This window comes from Schistocerca serialis, chromosome 3, assembly GCF_023864345.2.
Source record: "Schistocerca serialis cubense isolate TAMUIC-IGC-003099 chromosome 3, iqSchSeri2.2, whole genome shotgun sequence".
Taxonomy (NCBI): Eukaryota; Metazoa; Arthropoda; class Insecta; order Orthoptera; family Acrididae; genus Schistocerca; species Schistocerca serialis.
The window spans coordinates 285,705,120-285,730,695 of record NC_064640.1 but is presented as its reverse complement, the minus strand read 5'-3'; the positions used below and the strand labels follow the sequence as shown (position 1 = coordinate 285,730,695).

The window sequence follows — 25,576 nt, the reverse complement described above, 5'->3', positions numbered from 1 at the left end:
GCACAATGGCTAAGTAGGAATGGATAGAGGAAAATGTAAGGCTGTAGAAGCGTGCATAGCTGGGGGAAAGATAAATGATGTCTACATGAAAAGTAAAGAGACCTTTGGGGAAAGCAGAAGCAATTGTACGAACATCAAAAGCTCAGATGACAAGCCAGTTCTGAGCAAAGAAGGGAAAACTGAAGGTTGGAAGGAATATACAGGGCGAATCACCTAAATCTTACACCGAAGATATTGCGGAAATGGAAAGAGCTACTGATGTGTGGAGTCAGGACTCGTATGTTTAGCCAATCAACAGATTGTAATAATTCTTAGAAAATGTGTTTTTTGTACAAACATACACTTTTTAAACGTAACAATGCCTATTGACATTAAAAAACTACAATTGGGTAAATTATAATGTCAATGGTGTTTGTTTCGGAATTCTAGTGCGATTCGTTTACGAAATATCGTACTTTGAAATGTTTTCATACCGACATTTGTGTGTGCCATACAACCTACGTAGTTGCTGGGTACAATGTTGTTATGTTTACTTACAGTGTGCTTGTGTGTCATTTGAGTGCACTGAGACTTGCTAGTCAGTCAGTGCGTGACAGTCCAAGCAGTAGGTCGTGAGTGGATGACGGGATTTACCAACGCAGAAAAAGCCGACATGCTCATGGTGTATGGAGAATGCAGCGCGAATGTAGTTCGTTCTTGTACGGTGTATGCGGCAAGGTATCTCAAGAGATATGAACCATCTCGGCAGTTATTTATCAACCTCTTCAACTAGTTACGTGAAACTGGTACTGTAACAGCTAGGGAACGTGACAGAAGGAAACAAGTGACGACATGAGAGTGCGAGGAAGTGGCATGAGTCAGGCTAGTGTCCTACGTATTCTCCATCATTGTAGGTTCCATCCAATCACGTCTCTCTCCAACAAGAGCTGCAGGGAAACAATTACGAGAGTCATGTTAGTTCCTGTACATGGACATTAAGATAGGATATTCCAGATGTATCATGTACCGTGTTTAGTGACGAGGTCATATTTACTAATAATCGCCACGTAAACCACCGAAACATGTATTATTGGTCTGTTGACAATCCCTGTTGGCTTCCTCAGGTCGAACGTCAGCGTCCATGGATTGCAATCGTATGGTGTGGTACAGTGAATCATCAGCTCATATGACGGTGTTTCACAGCCGGAACGCTGAACAGGCACAAGTAACAGTCTCATAACAGATCATTTTACACGGATGCTAGAAGACGTTCCTCCGCAGACAAGAAGAACCTGAGTTATCAACATGATGATTGTCCAGCTTATAATGCACGAAGTACTACAGCATGTCTCCACGAATTGTTTCTAAATCGTTGGGCTGGATGTAGACGACCTATGCCTTGGCCGACCCGTTCTTCGGATTTGACGCCTTAGATTACTTTCTGTGGGGAAAGCAGGAAGACGCTGTCTACAAGGACATACCAACCACACCCTACGATATGCAACGACGTATTACAGCAGCCTGCTCGGATATCTCCTCTGAAATGCTAGCACGCGTACAAGCAGCCGTTTCATACCAGACTGGATTTGTATATTAGAATTCTTATAACTACTGTGTGCACTTGAGTTGTTCTTTAGTGTGTGCTACCACAGGTATCGTACAAGTGTCGGTGTGGGAGCTTTTCAAAATACGTATCTGGTAAACGATTAGCACTTGAATCCCGCAACAAACACCACTGTCATTCTAATTTTACCCTACTATTAGTTTGTTAGTGTCAATAGGCATTGTTCCATTTAAAAAATATATGTTTACACCAAAATACACTTTCTAAGTATTATTACACTCTTTTGTTTGTCGAACAATACTAGCCCCTGACTGCCAACTCGTTCTGTGAAAACCGCACTTCAATAGCACTTTCCATTACAACATTTTCAGAGCAAGTTTTAGGTGATTTACCCTGTGTAGAGAATATTATACAAGGAGAAGAAGTAGTAGGTGAAGATTAGGTAGGAGATGTGATACTGGGAGAAGAATTTGACAGACCACTAAAAGTCCTAATCGGAAACAAGGTTCCAGGAGTGGGCGACATTCCCTCAAATTATTGAGACCTTTGGGAGAGCCAGCCACGTCAAAATTATTGCACCTGGTGTGCGGGGTACAGGGATTGGACAAAAACATGGAAACACTGCGAGAAATACATGCTTGAATATAAAAGCAGCCGGTCGGTGTGACCGAGCGTTTCTAGGCGCTACAGTCTGGAACCGCGCTACCGCTACGGTCGCAGGTTCGAATCCTGTCTCGGGCATGGATGTTTGTGATGTCCTTAGGTTAGTTAGGTTTAAGTAGTTCTAAGTTCTAGGCGACTGATGACCTCAGAAGTTAAGTCCCATAGTGCTCAGAGCCATTTGAACCAATATAAATGCAGATGCTAGCCAAACCTGCAGATTGCGCTGTTGCATTTGACCACGAACAGCACCTGTGCAATGTCCTCAATACGTTACAAGTGTCAGTCGTTATCAGAACAGTGTTCTATGTAGTTGTAAGGGCATTATGTCGGAGCTAAGCGGATTCGAACGTGGGAAATTGTTCGTGCTCGTATGGCGGATGCTTCCATAACCAAGGTAGCCTAAGTGTTTGATGTTTCAAGAGTCACCGTATCGAAGAATTATACCGCATATAGAGAAAGCGGAAAAATAACATCCACAAAGTCACAACTAGGACGAACGAAAGTGTGTGATGGGTGATGGTGACGGACGGTGATTGAAGAAAAAATTGGTGTTCTGCCTTACGGCAGGTCTTTTATTTATTTATTTAAATGTCAAGTTCCGTAGGACCAAATTGAGGAGCAAATCTTAAAGGTCATGGAACGTGTCAGTACATGAACTTACAACATAAAAAGTAATAACAGATAAAAATAAATGTTCATGAACCTGAAAGAAAATCAGTCCATAAGTTTAAGCAAACGCTATCAGCAATACAATGAGACTCATCTTAATTTTTCAAGTAACTCCTCGACAGAATAGAAGGAGTGACCCATGAGGAAACTCTTCAGTTTCGATTTGAATTCGAGTGGCAGCTTATTGAAAATGGATGCAGCAGTATACTGCACACCTTTTTGCACAAGAGTTAAGGAAGTTCGATCCAAATGGAGGTTTGATTTCTGCCGAGTATTAACCGAGTGAAAAATTGCTTATTGTTGGAAATAAACTAATATTAGTAACAAGAAACGACAATAAGGAATATACATATTGAGAGGCCAATGTCAAAATACCCAGACTCGTGAAAAGAGGTCGACAAGAGGTTCGTGAACTCACACCACTTATTGCCCGAACCGCCCGTTTCTGAGCCAAAAATATCCTTCTAGAATAGGAAGAGTTACCCCAAAACATAATACCATACGACATAAGTGAATGAAAATAAGCAAAGCAGACTAATTTACGTGTCGAAATATCACTCACTTTCGATACCGTTCGAATTGTGAAAATGGCAGTATTAAGTCTTTGAACAAGATCCTGAACGTGGGCTTTCCACGACAACTTACTATCTATCTGAACACCTAGGAATTTGAACTGTTCAGTTTCACTAACCATATGCCCGTTCTGTGAGATTAAAACGTCAGGTTTTGTTGAAATGTGTGTTAGGAACTGTAAAAACTGAGTCTTACTGTGATTTAACGTTAGTTTATTTTCTACAAGCCATGAACTGAGGTCATGTACTGCTCTACTTGAAACCGAGTCAATGTTGCACACAACATCCTTTACTACCAAGCTAGTGTCATCAGCAAACAGAAATATTTTAGAGTTACCCATAATACTAGAGGGCATATCATTTATATAAATAAGGAACAGGAGCGGCCCCAACACTGATCCCTGGCGCACCCCCCACTTGACAGTCCCCACTCAGATCCCACATCACAGCCGTTATCAACAGGCCTTTTGCTGCCTGTTGCTAAAGTAAGAGGTGAACCAATTGTGAGCTACTCCCCTTATTCCGTAATGGTCCAACTTCTGGAGCAATATTGTGTGATCAACACAGTCAAATGCCTTTGTTAAATAAAAAAATACGCCAAGCGTTCGAAACTTTTTGTTTAGCCCATCCAGTACCTCACAGAGAAAAGAGAATATAGCATTTTCAGTTGTCAAACGACTTCTAAAGCCGAACTGTACATTTGATAGCAAATCGTGTGATATAAATGATCAATTAACCTTACATACACAGTCTTTTCGATAACTTTTGCAAACACTGATGGCATAGAAAAAGGTCTAAAATTATCTACATTATCCCTTTCTCCCTTTTTATAAAGCGGCTTTACTACTGAGTACTTTAATCGCTCAGGAAACTGACCATTCCTAAAGGAAAAATTACAAGTATGGCTAAATACAGGGCTAACATGTGCAGCACAGTACTTTAATATTCTACTAGACACTCCATCATAACCATGAGAGTCCTTAGTCTGCAGTGATTTGATTATTGTCTCAATCTCCCTCTTGTCTGTATCACAGAGGAGTATTTCAGACGTCAATCTCGGAAAGGCATTTGCTAAGAAATTTATATGATTTCCTGTAGATACTAAATTTTTATTTAATTCACCAGCAATGCTCAGAAAATGGTTGTTAAATACTGTACATATATCTGATTTATCAGTAACAAATATTATTACTGCAAACTGACTTTATATCGTCAACCTTGTGCTGCTGAGCAGACACTTCCTTCACAACTGACCATATGGCTTTAATTTTATCCTGTGAATTAGTTATTCTATTTGCATACCACATACTTTTTGCCTTGCTAATAACATTTTTAAGCACCTTACAATACTGTTTGTAATGGGCTACTGTAGCTTGATTGTGACTACTTCTAATATTTTGATATAATTCCCGCTTTGTTCTACATGATATCCTTATCCCTCTAGTCAGCCAACCGGGCTGTCCATTACTGCTAGTACCCCGTTTAGAACGTTCTAATGGAAAGCAACTCTCAAAGAGCATGACAAATGTGTTATGGAAAGCATTGTATTTATCATCTATATTATCGGCACTATAAACATCTTGCCACTCTTGTTCCTTGACAAGTTTTGAAAAACTCTCTATTGCTGTTGGATTAACTTTCCTACGTAGTTTGTAATTAAATACCACATTTGTTAGAGTACAAAAATCTTTTAGTGTTAAAATTTGTGCATCATGGTCTGAAAGGCCATTCACCCTTTTACTAACAGAATGCCCATCTAGTAATGAAGAATGAATAAAAATATTGTCTATGACTATGCTACTGTTCCCCTGCACCCTAGTTGGAAAAAACACAGATTGCATCAGATCATATGAATTTAGGAGATCTACCAACATCTTTTTTTTTGCACAATCATGTACAGAATTAATATTGAAGTCACCACATAGAATTACTTTCTGGTACTTCCTACAAAGTGAATCAAGAACCCTCACTAGCTTAAGCAAAAATGCTCTGAAGTCGGAGTTAGGGGACCTATAAACAACAGCAATTAGAAGTTTAGTTTCACTAAATTCAACTAATGCTGCACAACTTTCAAATATCTGTTCAGTGCAGTGTCGTGATACGTCTATGGACTCAAATGAAATACTGTTTTTTACGTACAGAGCCGTGGGGGAAGCCTCGTCAGAGAGGTCCACCGCATTAGCGTCTAGGGAAGTGATTCAGTGGTAGTTACCCGTTGCCTTCCACTGATGATGATGAAATGATAATGAGGACAATACAACACCCAGTCCCTGAGCGGAGAAAATCTCCGACCCAGCCGGGAATCGGACCTGGGCCCCATGGCGTGACACACTGCGGCGCTGACCACTCAGCTATCGGGGCGGACGTGATTTAAGAGGATTCTGACGAAAATTAAGTAGACGATAACTGCAAAAGTCACTGCGGAATTTAAAGTGGCTCTCAAAAAACCTTGTCAGCACCAAAACAACACCAGAGGAGCTCCAGAACCTGGAAATTATAGGGTCACCTGTAATACCAAACCACACGTCAGAGATGAAATTGCCCGCAAAGGGAAAACGTGGTGCTGAAGCCATAAAACTTGGGGAATATGGAGCAATAGGAGAATATCACGCGATCGGACGAGTCTTGTTTCACACTGTTTCCAACTGCTGGCCGAGTTTATGTAACAGGAGTGAAACTTGGCATGGATTCGATGTTGAATTGAACAGCTCTAAGAGGCTATTACATGTGCCCGATGTTTAATCGGCAAGGACGTATTACTGCCAGGGAGTAAGTGACCGTTTTGGATGATCAGGTCCTTTACATTGTACAATGTTTGTTGCCCAATGGTGATGTTGTGTTCCGAGACGACAGGACCCCTGGTCACACAGCTCGCGTCCTCCAATGCTGGTTTTGTGAGCACACGGGTGAATTGTCACATCTCCCCTGGCCACCAGTCACCGTATCTCAATGTTATTGACTCTTTATGGTCTCTTTGGTGAGAAGGACGCGTGATCGCTGTCCATCCCCATCATCGTTTCCTGAATTTGCCACGATTTAAAGTGTTGAGTGGCACTTAAGATAAGTAAATAAATTAGTGAAATTAAAGTGAAGTAGAAATTAGAAAAGAAATGAAAAACTTGGTTTAGTTTAGAGAGTTACATACTGGCAAACAGCGGGCAGAGCAGAAGAGACAATGACCGTGAAGTCAGCAAGTTCAGGAGAAGCCTTCGCCTCCCCACATAAGCGGACGCTGTCGATTCAGCCGTCAGGGCATCGCCCGACCGGCTCACGTGTTTCTCAGTTGTCACATGTGATCAAAGGCCCTCGCCTACATTCCAAGAGCTATCGATTCAGCCGTCAGGGCATCGCCCGACCGGGTCACGTGTTTTTCTCAATTGTCACATGTGATCAAAGGCCCTCGCCTACATTGCAAGAGCCAATGACCGACGTTAAGAAGATTCTTCGAGAAGCTTTTCAACGTGACAGAAGAGGCAATGACCGTGAAGTCGTTCACCTCCAGTGAACTGAAGTGAATAAATACGCGAGACGCAGTGGGCCCGAAAAGAAGAGTAGTTTTCAGTTCAGTTTCGGAGCTGAAGACCGTCATGTAGGAAGAGACTACATTGTACAGTACACAGAAGCACGAAGTCCGCGGCTGTAATGGAATAGCAAGCAGCAGCCTCGCCGCCAGAAGACAGAAGTTAAAAGGTATTTGAAGACTGATTTTTACGTACCCGGGTGACTCGTGAGGACGGGAAGGAGACGGCCTCACATCAGCAGTCACCTGCGAGCTGGGATGAAGATCGGACAGCCGAAGACTGGCAAGCTGGAGTCCGTTGTTCGAGTCCGGGACACTGGCCTTCCCCTGCCGCGCCGCTCCGCTGGCCGACGCACAACACTGACACACGCGGCCGCTTAGAGAAGAGAAACACTGGGACGCCACATCCAAGGTATCACCAACCATTTCACGACTTCGTTCTCAATAATTAAACGGGCCACCTCGCGCTGCGCGTCTCCAGTCAACTGGGCGAGATGGCGACACGACATACACACGGCCACGCGTAATCAGATGCCGCCGCTGCCGCGCCAGAAGGCTTCGCAAACGACACAGATGCCGCTCTCCGAGCCAGAACATCCAGTAAGAAACAGTTGTACATAACTTTCAATAAAAGTTTTCTTATGTAAAAATGCTGTTTCATTCTACCTCATACCCGAGCGAAGGAAGAACCCACCCTGCCCAAATGTTGTTAAGAGAGAAAAATTAATTTATTTAGTATTTTCACCCAGACATAATGCTTTAGAATCAAATGCCCTTTGCAGTAATGCTCATCCTGACAACTGACTAGCATCAAAAGAGAAAACCCAGTTACGTTTAGTAGCACAAGTGTTACATTTAGTGATAGAAGTGTTACAAATGGACGAATGCTATAAGATTCCCTTGGTAACCAACAGCACTTGTAGTTATCCATTCTCAGACGACTGGAAACTGTATGGAACGCCACCGGTTTTCCTAAATCGTATTAGGCATAGTAATGTGTTATGCTTTTGGTGCTTCCATATTTTTGTCCACCTCCTGTATGTGAGATAGGCGAAGTACCCGCTGACTTAAGAAATAATGTAATAATTCCAATTCTAAAGAAGACAGAGGATGACAGGTGTGAATAATACCAAACCATCAGTTTAATAAGTCATGGCTACAAAATACTGACACGAATTATTTGCAGAAGAATGGGAAATCTGGTAGAGGTTGACCGTGAGGAAGGTCAGTTTGAATTCTTGGGAAATGTAGCAGCACGCGAGGAAATATTGACCCTGCGACTTATCTTAGAAGATACGTTGAAAAAAGGCAAACACGTTTATCGTATTTGTAGATTTAAAAAAATGCTTTTGACAATGTGGACAGGACTACATTTTTAGAGATCTGAACGTATCAGGCATAAAATATAGGGTCCTAAAGGTTGTTTACAACTCGTACTAGGGTGCAGTTATAAGAGTCGAAGCACATGAAAGGGAGTGAGTTAGAGTTGTAGCTTATCCCCAGTGTTATTCAGTAAACTTTACAGTTTGTCGACGATACTGAAATTCTGACACAGACAGCTAAGGACTTGGAAGAGCAGTTGAACGAAACGAATATTGTACTGGAAAGAGGTTTTAAGATGAACATCAACATAAATAAAGTAAGGGTAGTGGAGAGTAGTCGAATTAAATCAGGCGCTGCTGAGGGAATTAGATTAGCGAATGTAACACTAAAAGTGGTAGATTAGTTTTGTTATTTTAGCAGCAAAATAACTGATGATGGCTGAAGTAGGGAAGGCATGAAATGTAGACTGGCGATAGTAAGAAAAGTATATCTGAAAAAGAAGAATTTGTTGACATCTAATAGAAATTTAAGTGTTAGGAAGTATTTTCTAAAGGTATTTGTCTTGAGTGTAACCTCGTATGACAATGAACAGTGAAATGTGGAGGACAGGCAGTTCAGACAAGAATAAGAATGTAGTACTATACAAGAATGCTGAAAAGTAGATGGGTAGAGTAAATGATTGATGAGGAGATACTGAAACGAACCGGAGAGAAAAAGGAACCTATGGCACAACCTAACTAAAAGAAGAGGTAGATTAATACGACAAATTCTGAGGCATCAATGAACTTTCAGTTTGGTTATGGAAGTGTGTGTGTGTGTGTGTGTGTGTGTGTGTGTGTGTGTGTGTGTGTGTGTGTGTGTTGTGTGGTGAGGGGAGGGAGGGCTGGATGTAAAACTTGTAGAAGGAGACGAGACTTGAATACAGTAAGCATATTCAAATGGACATAGCCTGTGGCAGTTATGCAGAGATGAAGAGGCTTGTACAGGATAGACTGGCATGGAGAACTACATCAAACCAGTCTTCAGACTGAAGACACCAACAAAAAAATGGTTCAAATGGCTCTGAGCACTATGGGACTTAACATCTGTGGTCATCAGTCCCCTAGAACTTAGAACCACTTAAACCTAACTAACCTAAGGACATCACACACATCCGTGCCCGAGGCAGGATTCGAACCTGCGACCGTAGCAGTCGCGCAGTTCCGGACTGAGCGCCTAGAACCGCTAGACCACCGCGGCCGGCCAAGACACCAACAACAGTTGCTGAAGAAAGACAGAAGACATTAGGTTCGGCAACCTGATGAATGGGAGGGAGGATTACCCGAAGAGGGGAAACGTTGTGATGCGGAAAATTTGTACGAATACTAGGATCGCATTTATAGTAATTTCACGAATTTCGTTCGTACACACATATGTAAGCACGCACACACACACACACACACACACACACACACACACACACACATACAAAGTGTCAGTTACACGAGCGGTCTATGGCGCTGCAGTCATGGACTGTGCGGCTGGTCCCGGCAGAGGTTCGAGTCCTCCCTCGGGCATGGGTGTGTGTGTTTGTCCTTAGGATAATTTAGGTTAAGTAGTGTGTAAGCTTAGGGACTGATGACCTCAGCAGTTAAGTCCCATAGGATTTCACACACTTTTGAACATTTTTTTATCAGTTACATACAGGCACTCTTGGAGTGTGTTTTCTTACCTAGGGTATGCGTATTGTGTCCCACGAACATAAAGAAAGAAAATTTAGGTTTTCCAGCTGGAGCATAGCTAAAATCTATGGATTTTCAGTCAAAGAACTAAAGAATATGGGAGAAGTTTAAAAAAATGAAGATGTTATACTAAGTTGTTAGAATTCGAACAAGACAGCGTAGTGGAAAAAGCAGGCTCTTAGCTGTGACGAGGGACTCGTATATAGGATTATTATTGAGAAGGACTATGAGTCCATACTGTTGAAATCCTCTTGCCACTAGCTTATAACTCGTTCTCATTAACTACACTATCTCATTGGACGCACTTCCGAAGTTTCCACAGTTAATAACAAGTCATTGTGTATAAATCGAAAAGCCTGATTGTTTCCCATGCAGGCAGTACAAATATCTCCTTCCATCGCATACTATTAGATTAATAACGTTCATCTAATAAGTTGACTGTCAGCGGAATGTTAAATCGTAAACAAAAGAAAGAAACAAACGCAACTTGTGCAGCCGGATGATGCGAACAATCGAACTGGAAAAAGGACAATGGGAACTAAAGAGGTCGCCGGTGTGCATAACAGCTCCGTTCACGCCTGGCTGCCTGGACTGATGTAGCGCACGCGGCACAGCACGGGAGGTTCTTATTCCCATTGTGTGCCCACCGAGGCGACCTGCTTTACATTTTTCCTTCACTCATTGGTCAGATACGGGTGAGCAATATGTGACATCACTGTTCGATTTCTCCGAATGTACTGATTGTCCAAAGTGTCGACCAGTTGGTCCTTTCAACGACTACAACATATGAACGCCTTATTTAGGCCACTTTGTTAAGAGTATCCTTCAGGCAAAAGCTTCGACAGTCTCCTGTCAGACATAGCGAGAAATCAGCGCTGAACGCTTAGCAACATGTTAAGTAGCGAATATGTCTATTAAAAATTTAATCATATAAAAATTATAATTACAAAATGGATTTTGAAGCGAATAACATATCAGCTGCAATCATAAAAGAAACGTTAAAACATACAAAGTGTAAAATTAAATTCTTGGATGACATCTCCAAAGCTTTTGAGAAAAAAATGGTCGTACTAGAATTGGTAATAAGGGAATGGAAGAAAAGAACAGAAGGAAAAAGACTTTAAAAATCATAATTGGGAGAAAATATCGTTTGACTTTAGCAGACGATCTTGACATATTAGCTGAATCTATAGAGGACGAAAAATCTCCTACAAGAGATAGCTTCAAAAACAATCCTTTGTATATCTTTTGAAGTAAAAGTATATGACAGACGCGTAGAGGCCCAGAAACGGAAACAGACTATAGAAGAATAAAGAGGACTATAAAATTTAAATATCTAGGTGAAATAATACAACTGGAATCTTTGGACAAAGAAACTAACTTAGCAAAAGCACGGAAAATGGAAGTGTCTTTTCAATTAATAAAAAAAACTTATATAACGAGAAATCCTTATCCATAATACAGAACTCCGGCACTCAAATATTGTTACTAGACCTGAATGCCTTTATGCTTCGGAATGCCTTCCGTCAAATAAAGCTAAACAACTAGGTGAAATAGAAAAGAAGGAAAGGAAAATAGTCAAGAAAATCTTGGGACCAAAATACGGCAATGGGAGATGGAAATGAAGAAGTAATAAAGATGTATGGAAGGATAGAACGAATATTAGACACAGTGGGGAAGAGAATAGTTGTATACTAAGGACACCTAAATTAACTCAATGACACAAGAATAAGAAAAGAATTTTCAATCTTTTTGACAGAAACCCAAAAAGATCACTGACGCGGATGAAGTAAGTTAGATCAGACATGAGGAAAATGTAAATATCGGAGGAAGAAATAGAAAAAAGAGAAAATTTCAAAGCAAAAGGATAACTCTTCAAGGGCTTCCAGGAGAAAACAAAGAAAAAGAAAGGCGCAATATGGACAGAAGGAAGGAGAGAAAAATATAGGAGAAGAATGAAAAACTAAAGGAAAAAAGGAGAAAAGACGTAAGTTATTTCATGTGGTCATCAGTAGGCCAGACCAATAAAATAAGTAGATTTAAGTTTACATTATGCGGGTGAGTAGGGGCAGAAATAGTGGTTTTAAAATAGCGCTGTAATTTGTATGTGGTAGAATGCAGGGTGCCTCAGACAGAACAGAATATTTCTCCTATTAATAGTTTCTCGTTTCCAAAAATCATTAACTTTTGGTTACTGTTAGTTCTCAAGCTCTCCATTGCCGAAGCGGTTTGAAGCCGATCAAGTACAAAACTCTGTGCCAGACGGAAGCAGAGGATTGGGGTCTGAAACGTGCGAGTTAGCGAGAGTGATCATTTTACGCTTCCTATCACAAGAAGTGTGGGTCTATTATAAGGGAGAATAAATCACTGTTTGCAAAGTCATTACCGTTAAATGTGATAGAACAAAAAATTTAAAAATTCGAAAAAATTGATGCAGAACTGTAATTATTCGAGAGTTTTCATTTCGTTTAGCAGTCACAGTCCTTGTAATACAACCCATAATGGATGAAACGGTTGAATTTTCCAGATTCATTATGAATGGCAGTATTGAAACTACACCCAAAATGTACCACCAAACTATGTACACCAGACAGAATAATGAATGCAGAGGTGAACGAATTGTTTCCTTTGACCATGACAGTTAATAATCATGTTCTGCTCGAAGTAAATAACGCTAACGAGATGGTGTAAGCCTCGAAGGACGCTGGTTCGTTGGAAAATTATTGACGTACACTTGTACACAATGTCTAGAGTGAAATCCTACAACCTATAACGTACGAACCATCGTCACCCAGATCTATTCTTCTGTCAAAGATAGTTTAACCATATAGATTAGTCTTATCCTCTAGCGGAGAGCATTGATTTGGTTTAGTTAAACAAAGTAATGGACTCGCATTTGAAAGAACTGTGTATCAAATTTCTATTTCTACCAACCAGATTTAGGTTTTCCATGTTTTCTCTTAATCGCATAAGCCAAATGCCGGAATAGTTCTTTTGAAAAGGACGCGCCAATCTTTCTTCCCGGTCCTTATCCAGTTATAGCTTGTGCTCCTTCTGTAACGGCCTCGTCTTTTAATAATCTTCGCTTCTTTCGTGTATTGTTGATTAGAATCCTATTGCTAAAAAAGCAAGCAATCCAGGCAACTGGACCGCGAATTACACGGCGTCTGCCGTACGCTGTTCATAATACACCGTTTTCAAACATAGTTCGGAATAAAAGTCTCGAGAGAACAGTGAAAAATAAGTTCACGATTTATTGAGTTTTAATTAAACGTCTGAGGCTATTCCTTCAACCAAAGCCTTTTCCAACTACCTGTTAGTTATAAAACCTAAAATTGGGCTACTCATACAGCTGTTTTAAGAATGAGCGTTTTATATTGTAATCACATTTTCGTGCGGTTTTGAGTGTTCGACATCAGCACTTCTCTTGTTAGTAGTTCATTATCTACATCTATATCTACATTTATACTCCGCAAGCCACCCAACGGTGTGTGGCGGAGGGCACTTTACGTGCCACTGTCGTTACCTCCCTTTCCTGTTCCACTCGCGTATGGTTCGCGGTAAGAACGACTGCCGGAAGGCCTCCGTGCGCGCTCGAATCTCTCTAATTTTACATTCGTGATCTCCTCGGAAGGTGTAAGTAGGTGGAAGCAATATATTCGATACCTCATCCAGAAACGCACCCTCTCGAAACCTGGACAGAAAGCTACACCGCGATGCAGAGCGCCTCTCTTGAAGAGTCTGCCACTTGAGTTTGCTAAACATCTCCGTAACGCTGTCACGCTTACCAAATAACCCTGTGACGAAACGCGCCGCTCTTCTTTGGATCTTCTCTATCTCCTCTGTCAACCCGACCTGGTACGGATCCCACACTGATGAGCAATACTCAAGTGTAGGCCGAACGAGTGTTTTGTAAGCCATCTCTTTTGTTGATGGACTACATTTTCTAAGGACTCTCCCAATGAATCTCAACAAAATAAAGAGGTTAGCAAAATGCTATGAAACTGAAGTACAAAGTCGAACTAACTTCTGTACGTAACTACACGCTCTTGAATATACTCCGCAGTAACTCGTCAAAGTACAACACAATGGGCCAGAAGAGGCGATCACATTGAAAACATATCTGCGCTTTGATTGTTGGAACTGATGCCTTCATGTGACTACCTAATATCACAAAGTTGGCAACTCCCAAATTGCAAATATAAGATTAAAAATGTTCAAAATATAAAACTGATTGAGAGATAGACCCTCCTCAGAGTGAAAACTAGTAAAATATTGATCGTGTTAGGACAGCAACCAGCCACAAATTTACTTTGAGTTCCTTTATTCAAAGGAAACCGTTACCGGTTTCGAATCGTTGCGATTCATCATCAGACGGTTTACACGCTTTCTTTCTACATTTGGTGTGTTTTTTACAGATAAATTGTCCTAAAATATAAATAAAACACAATTACAAACACGCCACACACAGATGGTTGCGTTGCAGATTTTCGTTGCATGTGACTTACGTGAAACGTCGGTTTCGAGTGATTGTTTCTATAACGTTCATCCAATCGATGTAAATGCATTCCCACTGCATCCTCGTTGTTGCACACGTAATAGTTCTCACTGTACACTTTAGATTTGTCACTGAGTTCATTCCAACCACGCACCACATGTTTTGGTACATACAAAGAGCTTACAAACATATGGGTGTCACAGATGCTATGATATATCGTAACATTTGACGATGATGTCCTATGTTTGGAAAGGATCATATATTCTTTTACAAAACTGTAATGTCTTTTACATTAGTGTAGAGAGATTGAAATTTTTTTAAAATATATATGTATAAATCTGTTATTGCTAATTTAATTATAAAGTTTTTTATATATATTTAGAGCTGTATAGGCAAAATAGTACATTATTTTATTACATTTGGCAGCATGAGAATTATAGTAACAATAAATTTTCTACTTGATCTGCAGATAGGTGTACTAATATTATTTTTTGCTTTGGAGGCTGGAAAGTAATTTTTGGAAATTTTTCAGGAAAGGGGCGTTAGCCAGTTCTGTTTGTTCGTTAAGGATATAGTCTGGGGTGCTGTTTTTGTGTGTGTGTATTTCTAATTCTTCTAATATATTCATAGTGGCCCCTTTTTCTGTTAGATGTAAAATCTTTAAGTTGTCCTCAATGTTACCCACTGAATGGTTTTCTTCAGCAATATGGGCTGCAAATGCTGATTTGTTCAAGTTACCGAGTCTTAGGGCGTCAATATTGCACACGTAATAGTTCTCACTGTACACTTTAGATTTGTCACTGAGTTCATTCCAACCACGCACCACATGTTTTGGTACATACAAAGAGCTTACAAACATATGGGTGTCACAGATGCTATGATATATCGTAACATTTGACGATGATGTCCTATGTTTGGAAAGGATTATATATTCTTTTACAAAACTGTAATGTCTTTTACATTAGTGTAGAGAGATTGAATTTTTTTTTTAAATATATATGTATAAATCTGTCTTCAAAAACAGCCACGGTCTCCAATATGTCATCATATGACAAAATTGCATTATAGTAAAATATTTTATAAAGTTAACTTAATTTGCCGTCGGTGCTTGGCAAAACATGATAATAACATTAAAAAGGAAAACTACCTAATGTTCTGCAAAACAAAACCGTTCATCAACACACGTGATAGTGGAGCAGTGGCCGTCAAGTAACGTGGGTTCATTTATTTAACTAAATCTGAGACTTGATATATCTTGAGCTCGGCCAAAGCTTCATTGTGGAGCACCGCGTCATTCTACATTATTTACAGTCCAAACAAGCACTTGTGATTTCGAGAACATCAGCGAATGCAACAACATGCCTAATAAATACCTCAATCTAGTGACAAATTTCGCTTGGTACTCCATAGATACATCGGTCATCTGTTCACCCTCCCCCACACCTGCTCCATTTGCACGTGTGTCTCGACTCTTTCGATTTGTCAGAATGCTATTTTTACCTAAAAATCTCCAGTCTGCCACTTATTGTTCATGTTTGGAATAAGATGGGAAGCAAACATCAGCCGACTAGAATGCCAGTTGCAACAACAACAACGACGTAATCTGTTTCATCCCCACATCGAAAGCTTCCATGACTGTATTCATTCGTAACACTACATGGTGTCGTGTTAAAGAAAGAGTAACAACGTTTCATTAATCGAGTAATTCAAATGAAATTATAATGGTTATACTGACAATTTGTAGCTACTGCAAATATATATTTCAAGGGATTATTTACTACACACATCCAAAAAAGTTTTGCATCACCCCGTTTCCCAGAACTCCTGAAGACAGACGTTGACTGTGGATATTGTATCACAGACAGTCCCTTTGACTGTTCAGAGATGTCACTAATCCCGTCCAAAGGCCGGCCGTAGTGGCCGTGCGGTTCTAGGCGCTACAGTCTGGAAACGAGCGACCGCTACGGTCGCAGGTTCGAACCCTGCCTCGGGCATGGATGTGTGTGATGTCCTTAGGTTAGTTAGGTTTAATTACTTCTAAGTTCTAGGCGACTCATGACCTCAGAAGTTAAGTCGCATAGTGCTCAGAGCCATTTGAACCATTTTGAACCCGTCCAAAGATGTAAACAACCATACATGAGCAGCGCCTATTAGACGGAGGGGGTCCGACGGCCGATCAGTTCCAGTCATTCCAGCAGGAAGGAGGTACACGGCTCGTGTTGTCTGTAGTTCAACCATGTCTAGACGGTCAATACCGCGGTTCGATCGCGTCCGCATTGTTACTTTGTGCCAGGAATGACTCCCAACAAGGAAAGTGTCCAGACGTCTCGGAGTGAACCAAACGGATATTGATCGGACATGGGGGAGATACGGAGAGACAGGAACTGTCGATGACATGCATCGCTCAGGCCGCCCAAGGGCTACTACTGCAGTGGATGACCGCTACCTACGGATTATGGCCAGGAGGAACCCTGACAGCAACGCCTCCATGTTGAATAATACTTTTCGTGCAGCCACAGGACGTTGTGTTACAACTCAAAGTGTGCGCAATAGGCTGCATGATGCGCAACTTCACTCCCGACGTCCATGGTGAGGTACATCTTTGCAACATCGTGCAGCGCGGTACAGATGGGCCCAACAACATGCCGAATGGATGGCTCAGGATTGGGATCACGTTCTCTTCACCGATGTGTGTCGCATATGCCTTCAACCAGACAATCGTCGGAGACGTGTTTGGAGGCAACCCGGTCAGGCTGAACGCCTTAGACATACTGTCCAGCGAGTGGAGCAGGGTGGAGGTTTCCTGCAGTTTTGGGGTGGCATTATGTGGGGCCGACGTACGCCGCTGGCGGTCATGGCAGGCGCCGTAACGGCAGTACGATACGTGAAAGTCATCCTCTGACCGACAGTGCAGCCATATCGGCTGCATATTGTCCAGGCATTCGTCTTCATGGACGACAATTCGCGCCACCATCATGCACATTTTGTGAATTACTTCCTTTAGGATAACAACATTGCTCGATTAGTGGTCGGCATGTTCTCCAGACATGAATCTTAACGAACATGCCTGGGATGGATGGAAAAGGGCTGTTTATGGAAGACGTGACCCACCAACCACTCTGAGGGATCTACGCTGAATCACCGTTGAGGAATGGGACAATCTGGACCAACAGTGCCTTGATGAACTTATGGATAGTATGCCACGACGAATACAGGCATGCATCAATGCAAGAGGACGTGCTACTGGGTATTAGAGGTACCGGTGTGTACAGTAATCTAGACCACCATCTCTGAAGGTCTCGCTGTATGGTGGTACAAAATGCGATGTGTGGTTTTCATGAGGAAAAGAAAGGGCGGAAATGGTGTTTATGTGATCGGTATTCCAATTTTCTGTACAGGTTCCGGAACTCTCGGAACCGAGGTGATGCAAAACTTTTTTTGATGTGTGTATTACGAGCTGTTTACGTGGTCAGCTACGCGACGTTGCTTTATAATTGAGATTTCTCTTCTTCTTAACCGAGCGAGGTGGCGCAGTGGTGAGACAGTGGACCCGTATACGAGAGGGAGAAGGTTTTAATGCCCGTTCGGCCCCACAAATTTAGGATTTCCGTGATTTCTCTAAATCTCTTAATCCAAGTGTCTGAACGGTTCTTTCTAAAGGGCACAACTGATTTCCTTCCATCATTCCGCGATCTGAGCTTGTGCGTCTTCTATAATGGCTTCATCGTCAACGAGACATTGATTCAAATGCCTACTTCTTCCGTATTTCTCTGTGTGGATATTAGAAAGTCTGGCATCCACTAGTTGCAGGTTTACACTGTGATTGAGGAACTGAACTCGTGTTCGGTAGTAGTAAGCTTCACCATACGTGTGTCTATCCAGACATTGGTTTTTCTTTGCTTGCCTAAATCATTGAGAGTGAATAGTTGTACTCAGAGCTGAGAGAATTTCTATTGGTTGTGATGAATAGCAGTATCATCTAAATGTGTAAAAATGTTAGTTACTGCAGATGAACAGGAAAATATTTCTGTAATTGTCTCAGGTTTTATTAATGGTGTGCTGCTTGACCCAATCACGCCTATTAAATACCTAGTAACGTTGCAGAACGACATGAGATGGAACGAGCACGTAACGTCGGTTGTAGGTAGGCGAATGGTTGACTTTGGTTTATTGGGAGAATTCTAGGAAAGTATAGTTTACATATAAAAGAGACCGCGCACAGAACAACTGAACGATCGTGCTTGAGTTGCGCTTGTGTGTTGGCGATTTTACCAGGTTGGATTTAACGAATACATCGAAGCAGTTCAGAGGTGTGCTGCTAGATTTGTTACCTGCAGGTTCCATCAACACGCGAGCATTCTGGAAATGTTCTGTGAACTTAAATGGGAATCCCTGCAGGGAAGAAGACGTCCTTTTCGCGAAAGGCTAGTGAGAATGTTTAGAGAACAGGCATTTGCGAAAGGCTGCGGAATGATTCTGCTGCAGCCAACGTACATCTGACGTAAGGACCGCGAAGACAACATGAGAGAAATCAGGGCTCATACGGAAGGAAGCATATGGACAGTCATCTTCCCTACCTCCATTTTCTAGTGAAACGGTATGCACCGTATTGTAGCTTGAGGGGTACGTATGCACATGTAGAATACTGGAATGGTTCTTGAATCAAAGTTACGACGGATTCTCTCTTCTTTCATTGCTCAATTAGATTTTGAGCTCAATTTGTGATGACATTGTCAGGGTGTTAAGCTTTAAATTTCGTTCACGGTTCAGGTTCACTGTTGAAGTGTGATGTGACTAATGGGATGATGACGTACCTTGAGCGGCGCTGGGTCCACCGTGCGGCGGTGTGGCGCTGCCCGCGGGGCTGGCTGCTCCGGCCGCCGAGCCGGAAGCGGCCCCCGCCGCCGAAGACCCCAGGGGAGTGTCCCTGGGCAGGCGTGTCACCTCCACCACGGACGTGAACTTGTACAGCGAGTGGCGCACGTCCTCCTCGGGGATGTCTTCGGGCACCTCCAGCACGAACACCGTGAACGTCTTCTGCGGCCGACAGGGGATCGGTACCTGCCACAGTATGCCAGTAACTCAGCTGCTCTACATAGTACAAGCATCTCCGCAACTTTGTTACCAAGCGATATTTACATGCCGCTCAGAACGAGTCGTGAGCGACTTTTAATCCGGGGAGGTAAACACAATGACAAAATTATAAGCACATGCACTGGCGACCCAAAACATTGTGACCACTGGCCTCTGTAAGATTCATGTCGCGTGGCAGTGTTGCCGGCACGTGACGCGGTAAAGAAAGTGAATTAGTGGAACACATAACAAACCAAAATTATGGGATTCCTATGTTAAACATAGTATGCAATACCATCATCAGTCTACCAATAACTGATATCCTATTCCTTTTTTTTAGACAATTTTCATTCTAATTGCAGTTATAAAGTGTAGTGTTCATGTCTGTTGGACTAACACGTTATACTAAAGTATTCACGAAAATTCTATACTTTTCCAAATTACTTCCCAACATTTTCAAACATTATATCTTTCTTTCAATATAAAAGCTTTTGGTCATAAAAATTAGTTATCTTACAGATTTCACTTAAGATTCTACACTTTTCCAAATTATTACGCAACATTTTGAAACATTACTTGCATTTTACAATGTAAAATATTTTGTCATAAAAATTAGTTATCCTATAGATTTCACTTTACATGAGTTATAACAAATCCAACATCGTTCTAATACTTTTTCTAATGTAATTTATACAATATTTCATGGAAAGTCATTGATCACTAAACAGAAAACTTTTATCATGCTCTAAAAATACGCTTAACTTTTTAGGTATTTTGTAAAAGCTAAATTTATACTGTCCTTGACACATGGCATATTATGATCCCTAAATTTCTATTCCGCAACTTTTACAATATTTTATTCCGTTGAATTTTGCAGTAGTGCAAAATGTAAGTTTGCATGCAATTGCTAATGACACAAAAACCGGATGACATTACAATCGTTAATTTGAACAATACAGTTTCTAGAACATATCTACAAGTTCATGTTTTAATATGTAGAACTGAATACTCGCCAAACTATGTCAGCAGCTGGCAGTCAGTATATGGGTTAGCCCTTATTTCAGTGCTTCTACAGGATGTCTTTTGACTCATAAAGGCACTAGTATAAAGATCTCTTTAGTGCTAAAAATCTGAATAGCTTTTTTACTGTTGTAACAAGTTAGAATATGAAATAAGACATTTGCGTGATATTGTGAAAAAGTGTCTTCTCTTTGTCAGTAAATAACCCGAGGCCTGAGATCATCTCCTAGCAAAACGACGAGTAAAATGGCCACACAAAAAAATTGGTATTTCCTTCAAAAATGTACCACATCAGCAATTTGTGATGCTAGAATAGAACATAATTTTGGATACAAAACTGCGAGAGTAGTTTTGGAAAGAGGATCATTTCAAACAGGTAGTCATTGTAACGGCAATACGGACCACAGATGGGAAAATACAATACATAGCGACTTTGACAAAGGGCAGATTCTTATGGTCCGGCGCCTGGAAACGAGCTGTTCAACTCATCGGCTGATACCGTCGTGAGAATCTGTGGAGAGAGATTGAAGGACAGCGAAATCACGAGAAGGAGACTAGGTGTTGTACAGGATGTCCATGCCTAATCACACAACGTGGAGGCCGAAGGCTTAGCTGCCACGTAAAGCGGATCCACTGCGATCTGTAGTGGATATGACGACAAGAGTACAATGTTGATGCAAATGCATATGTTTCGGAGCTCATTGTTCAGCGCACATTGTGGGACATCGGGCTTCGACAACATCCTCAATTTTGACTTCATTGGACTCGGAGTCATCGCGACTGAACCGTGGATCAATGGAAACGATTACAACTGCGATTCACTGATAATGTTGTCACAGGATACCATGTTTTTTTGTTTTGTTTTGTGAAGCGTACAGTTTTATATTTCCAATCATTTAAAGTGAGTTGCCAATATTTGCATCCTTTTGAAATCTTATTAACATCTGACGGTATATCTGTGTAGCTTTTCTCAGACAGTACTTCAATGTAGATAATCACATCGTCTGAGGTAGCTAAAAGTATTGTCTGCAAGGTCAGTAATACACAAAATAAACAGCAAGGGTCCCAACACGCTTTTCTGAGACGCACGTGACGTTACTTTTACATCTGTCAATGACCCTACACACAAGATAACACCCTGTGTTTTCCACACCAACAAATCCTCAATCCAGTCACAAATTTCACTTGATACCCCATATAAACACACCCATATAAGCACACTTTCTATTATAAGCGTGTGCGTGGTACTGAGTCGAATATCCTTTAAAAGTCAAGCAATACATCTATCTGGCTGCTTTGATCCAGGGCTTTAAGGATGTCATGTGAGAAAACAGCGTGCTGGGTTTGACATGATCGATGTTTTCGGAATCCGTTCTGGTTGGTTTAGAGGAGATGATTCTGTTCGAGATACCACATTACATTTGAGCTCAGAACATGTCCTAAGAAATATACAGCAAATGAATGTCAAGGTCACTGGACGGTAGTTTCGTGGATCACTTCTGGTGCCCTTCATGAAGACAGGTATGATCTTTCTTATAACCACTGGACATAGTTTATTGTTTGAGGAATTTTTTTTATTATGTTTAAAAGGGGTGATCACTCAGCCGCATAGTCGGTACAGAATGTGACTGGGGTTCCATCAGGCTTTGGGGCTTTGTGGAATTTTAACTACTTGAGCTGTTCAAAAATGGTTCAAATGGCTCTGAGAACTATGGGAACATCTCAGGTCATCAGTCCCCTAGAACTTAGAACTACTTAAACCTAACTAACCTAAGGACATCACACACATCCATGCCCGAGGCAGGATTCGAACCTGCGACCGTAGCGGTCGCGCGGTTCCAGACTGAAGTGCCTTGAACCGCTCGGCCACCAGCGGCCGGCTTTAAATGTGTGTGAAATCTTATGGGACTTAACCCGACGGAACCCATTTGGGACACTATCGGCAGCTAGCTCCACCTCTACAGCTACCAGCCGGTAATTTACGGGAATTGTTTCATTTTTCATAGACGTCTGGTGCCACCTATCTCCGGAAACCTACCAAGGAATTTTTCGAAACCATGCCACGCAGAATCGCTGCTATACTGCGTATCATTCTTGAGTTAACACCATATTAAGTAGATAATCACAATGTTTTGTCTCACTGGTGTATGCGTCCGGAACGGATAAGTGGTACGTGTATCTTACAGCCCTTATCACATATAGGAAGACGTAGAGAGCAAAGCACATTACTGTTACATCATATTACAATTCGTAAACGACAACAATGACTCGTTTGTTGCTCATAATGTAGAAGTGCTGTATGCTGCTCAGCAGATACAGATTTTCCCTCTCGACTGGCTGTTGGACTAAAAATCTGTCGACTAAATACGTGCTCCATGCGCTCACTTGGCGACGGCCTAGAAGTGTCCTGCATAAATCGGTACTAATGAACTGAGGACTCTAATCGAAATTCTAAAGTATGTGGCAGGTAAAACTCAGAAGCATTTCGAACTTTATCTCTGGTTTCAGGGAGAACACAAATGTATTAAAAACTGTATAGAAAATTAATACGCACTGAAGTAACAAAAATCATGGGATAGCGAATTCCACATATACAGATGGTGGTAGTATAGCCACTGCAATGGAGGAGTTATCATTAGTACTCAAATGATTCGTGTGAAATGGTGTATGCTGTGATTATGGCCACACGACTGAAATTAACAGACTCAGAAACGGATGGAGCTAGATACATGGGATATTACATTTCGGGAATGGTTAGGGAATTCAGTATTCAGAGATCCACAGTGGCAAGATGGCGCCGAGAATACGAGATTTCAGGCAACCCAGTGGCCTTCACTTAAAAAGAGTAGCGGCGTTTGCACCAGTTGCCGGTGCTAACAGACAAGCAAAACTGCATCAAATATTGCCAGAAGTCATTTAGAATTTTCTGCACAGCCTCTCCTGGAGTTGTGACCATATCGGTTGGTCGCTAGACGACTGGAAAATCGAGGCCTGCTCTGATGACTCCCGATTTCAGTTGGTAAGAGCTGATGGTAGGATTCTAGTGTGACGCAGACCCTACGCAGTCCTGCACCCAAGTTATCAACAAGGCACTGTGCAAGCTGATGGTGGTCCCATAATGGTGTGGGCTGTGTTTACATGGAATGGACTGGGTCCTCTGATCCAACTGAACCGGTCATTGATTGCAAATGTTTATGTTCGGCTATTTGGGGACTGTTGGCAGCCATTCGCGGACTAGTGTTCCCAAACACGTCACCGAGCCACAATTGTTTGCGATTCGTTTGAAGAACATTCTGCACAGTTCGAACGAATGGTTGGACCACCCAGACCGTCCGATACGAATCCCAGCGAATAGTTATGGAACCTAATCGAGAGGTCAGTTCGTGCACAAAATCCTGCAGCGGCAACACTTTAGCAACTATGGACAGCTATAGATGCAGCATGGCTCAGTATTTCTGCAGGGGACTGAGAAGTATCCCATGGCTTTTGTCATCTCGGTGTGCTATCCAGTGGAGAAAACCCGCAACAGGATTTTTATTGACTTCGTCCACTAATGATAGACGGCTGGAAGGCAGGGGATACTTACAGCAAATACACAGCTGGATGCTCACAAGTGAAAGGAATACGTGAATGTGGAAAAAGAGGTGAAGCAAACGTTAACTAGAAATCAGGTAGCTGACAGGGAGGTGGCGTGAACTGGAGCCGTAAATTAAGGTTGGGGGTTAGAGCATGATTAACACTTTTCAAAAACCTAAAGGTGCTGGAGGAACAGACGTAGGTTTCTCATTACGTATATAACAGCACTGAGATGTCTGAGTTACACAGCATACAATATGAACGAAGGACTATGTATGTAGCAGTGGTTACACAATTTATATATTTGCAGGCACAGTAAGTGTCATCCTTAAGATATTTAAAAATGTAAAATTACCAATTTTAGAGTATAATGCAAGGCAATTAATATTGTACCAACAATGGTTTCGGAAACGCTACAGAAATATATATATATATGCGTTCGAAACAAGAGAAAACAAGATCATATATTCTGTAAGAGAGTGGATTCGAACAACATGTCGACATGTCGAGAGAAAACAGAAAGACCTCGACAAATGTAAGGAACTGGCTGTGGTGTCTTCCGCTCGTTTAACTGTCAGCCGTGTGTATCTCAGCACTTATTCATTGCTGTACTTGACACCAGTTTTCTGCCTGATTGCTCTTACGTAGCTCATGGAGCTCTTTGTCGAAATAACTGCCTTAAGAATTTTGTATTACGCCTCTACGGGGAGCAGATTGGCAGATTGTACCGGCGCCTTGACCCACGATGGAAGAAGAAAGCACGATTGATGTCCTCTGTCGCCTTTTCGTCACGATGCCGGGATGAAGGTGCTACATCGAAGTTCTTGAAATATGAGCACCTATTTACCACCGCCCAACCACATCGTATCTATGACAGAATGAAAAGAGCTTTTGTTCGTGAGCGAATTCGTACAACGCGGAGATACTTGGTAAGAACGGATGAGGAACTTTTGGACATTTTCTATCAGTTAAGTAGCAGAATGCATTAAGACGACTGGGACAAGATCGACAGCATCACTCAACAGGAGCATGCAGAACGAACTCGAACGCTGCACTGAGCGACAGAAGAAAAAGTTTGCAAGATTCCGGAAGCAGGTTGACAAGGCGATTCCTAACATGTTACGCACAGTGGTCAACCCCACTGAACGACAATTGACCAAAGAGGATGTGTCTGTCCTTCAAAAACGAGGGAATTTCGTTATCATCTCGAAATCTATACCTATGGAGGACATCATTGCTAATACCGAAGCAGCCATTCGGGTCCTTCCTAATGAAAGAACAGAGGAAATACGCACTGAAACAGCCAGGATACTGCGGTGAAGAAAACCACCAGCTTGCAGCCTGAAGAAAGAAGAGGTACAAGCTATTAAGAGTCTTAAAGCCGACAAGCGTATATTG

The 25,576-nt window shown here is 41.8% G+C and overlaps 1 protein-coding gene across 1 annotated transcript in view; it reads right to left on the bottom strand.

The window, feature by feature from the left end:
- The window catches only part of LOC126470791 (uncharacterized), a gene marked incomplete at its 5' end in the record, with an annotated part of 136,885 nt that overhangs the window by 70,568 nt on the left and 40,741 nt on the right, over positions 1-25,576 (bottom strand). The window contains one exon of the mRNA XM_050098801.1: positions 19,324-19,570. Within this exon, the coding sequence (XP_049954758.1) occupies positions 19,324-19,570 (247 nt within the window). The remainder of the gene's footprint in view (positions 1-19,323; positions 19,571-25,576) is intronic.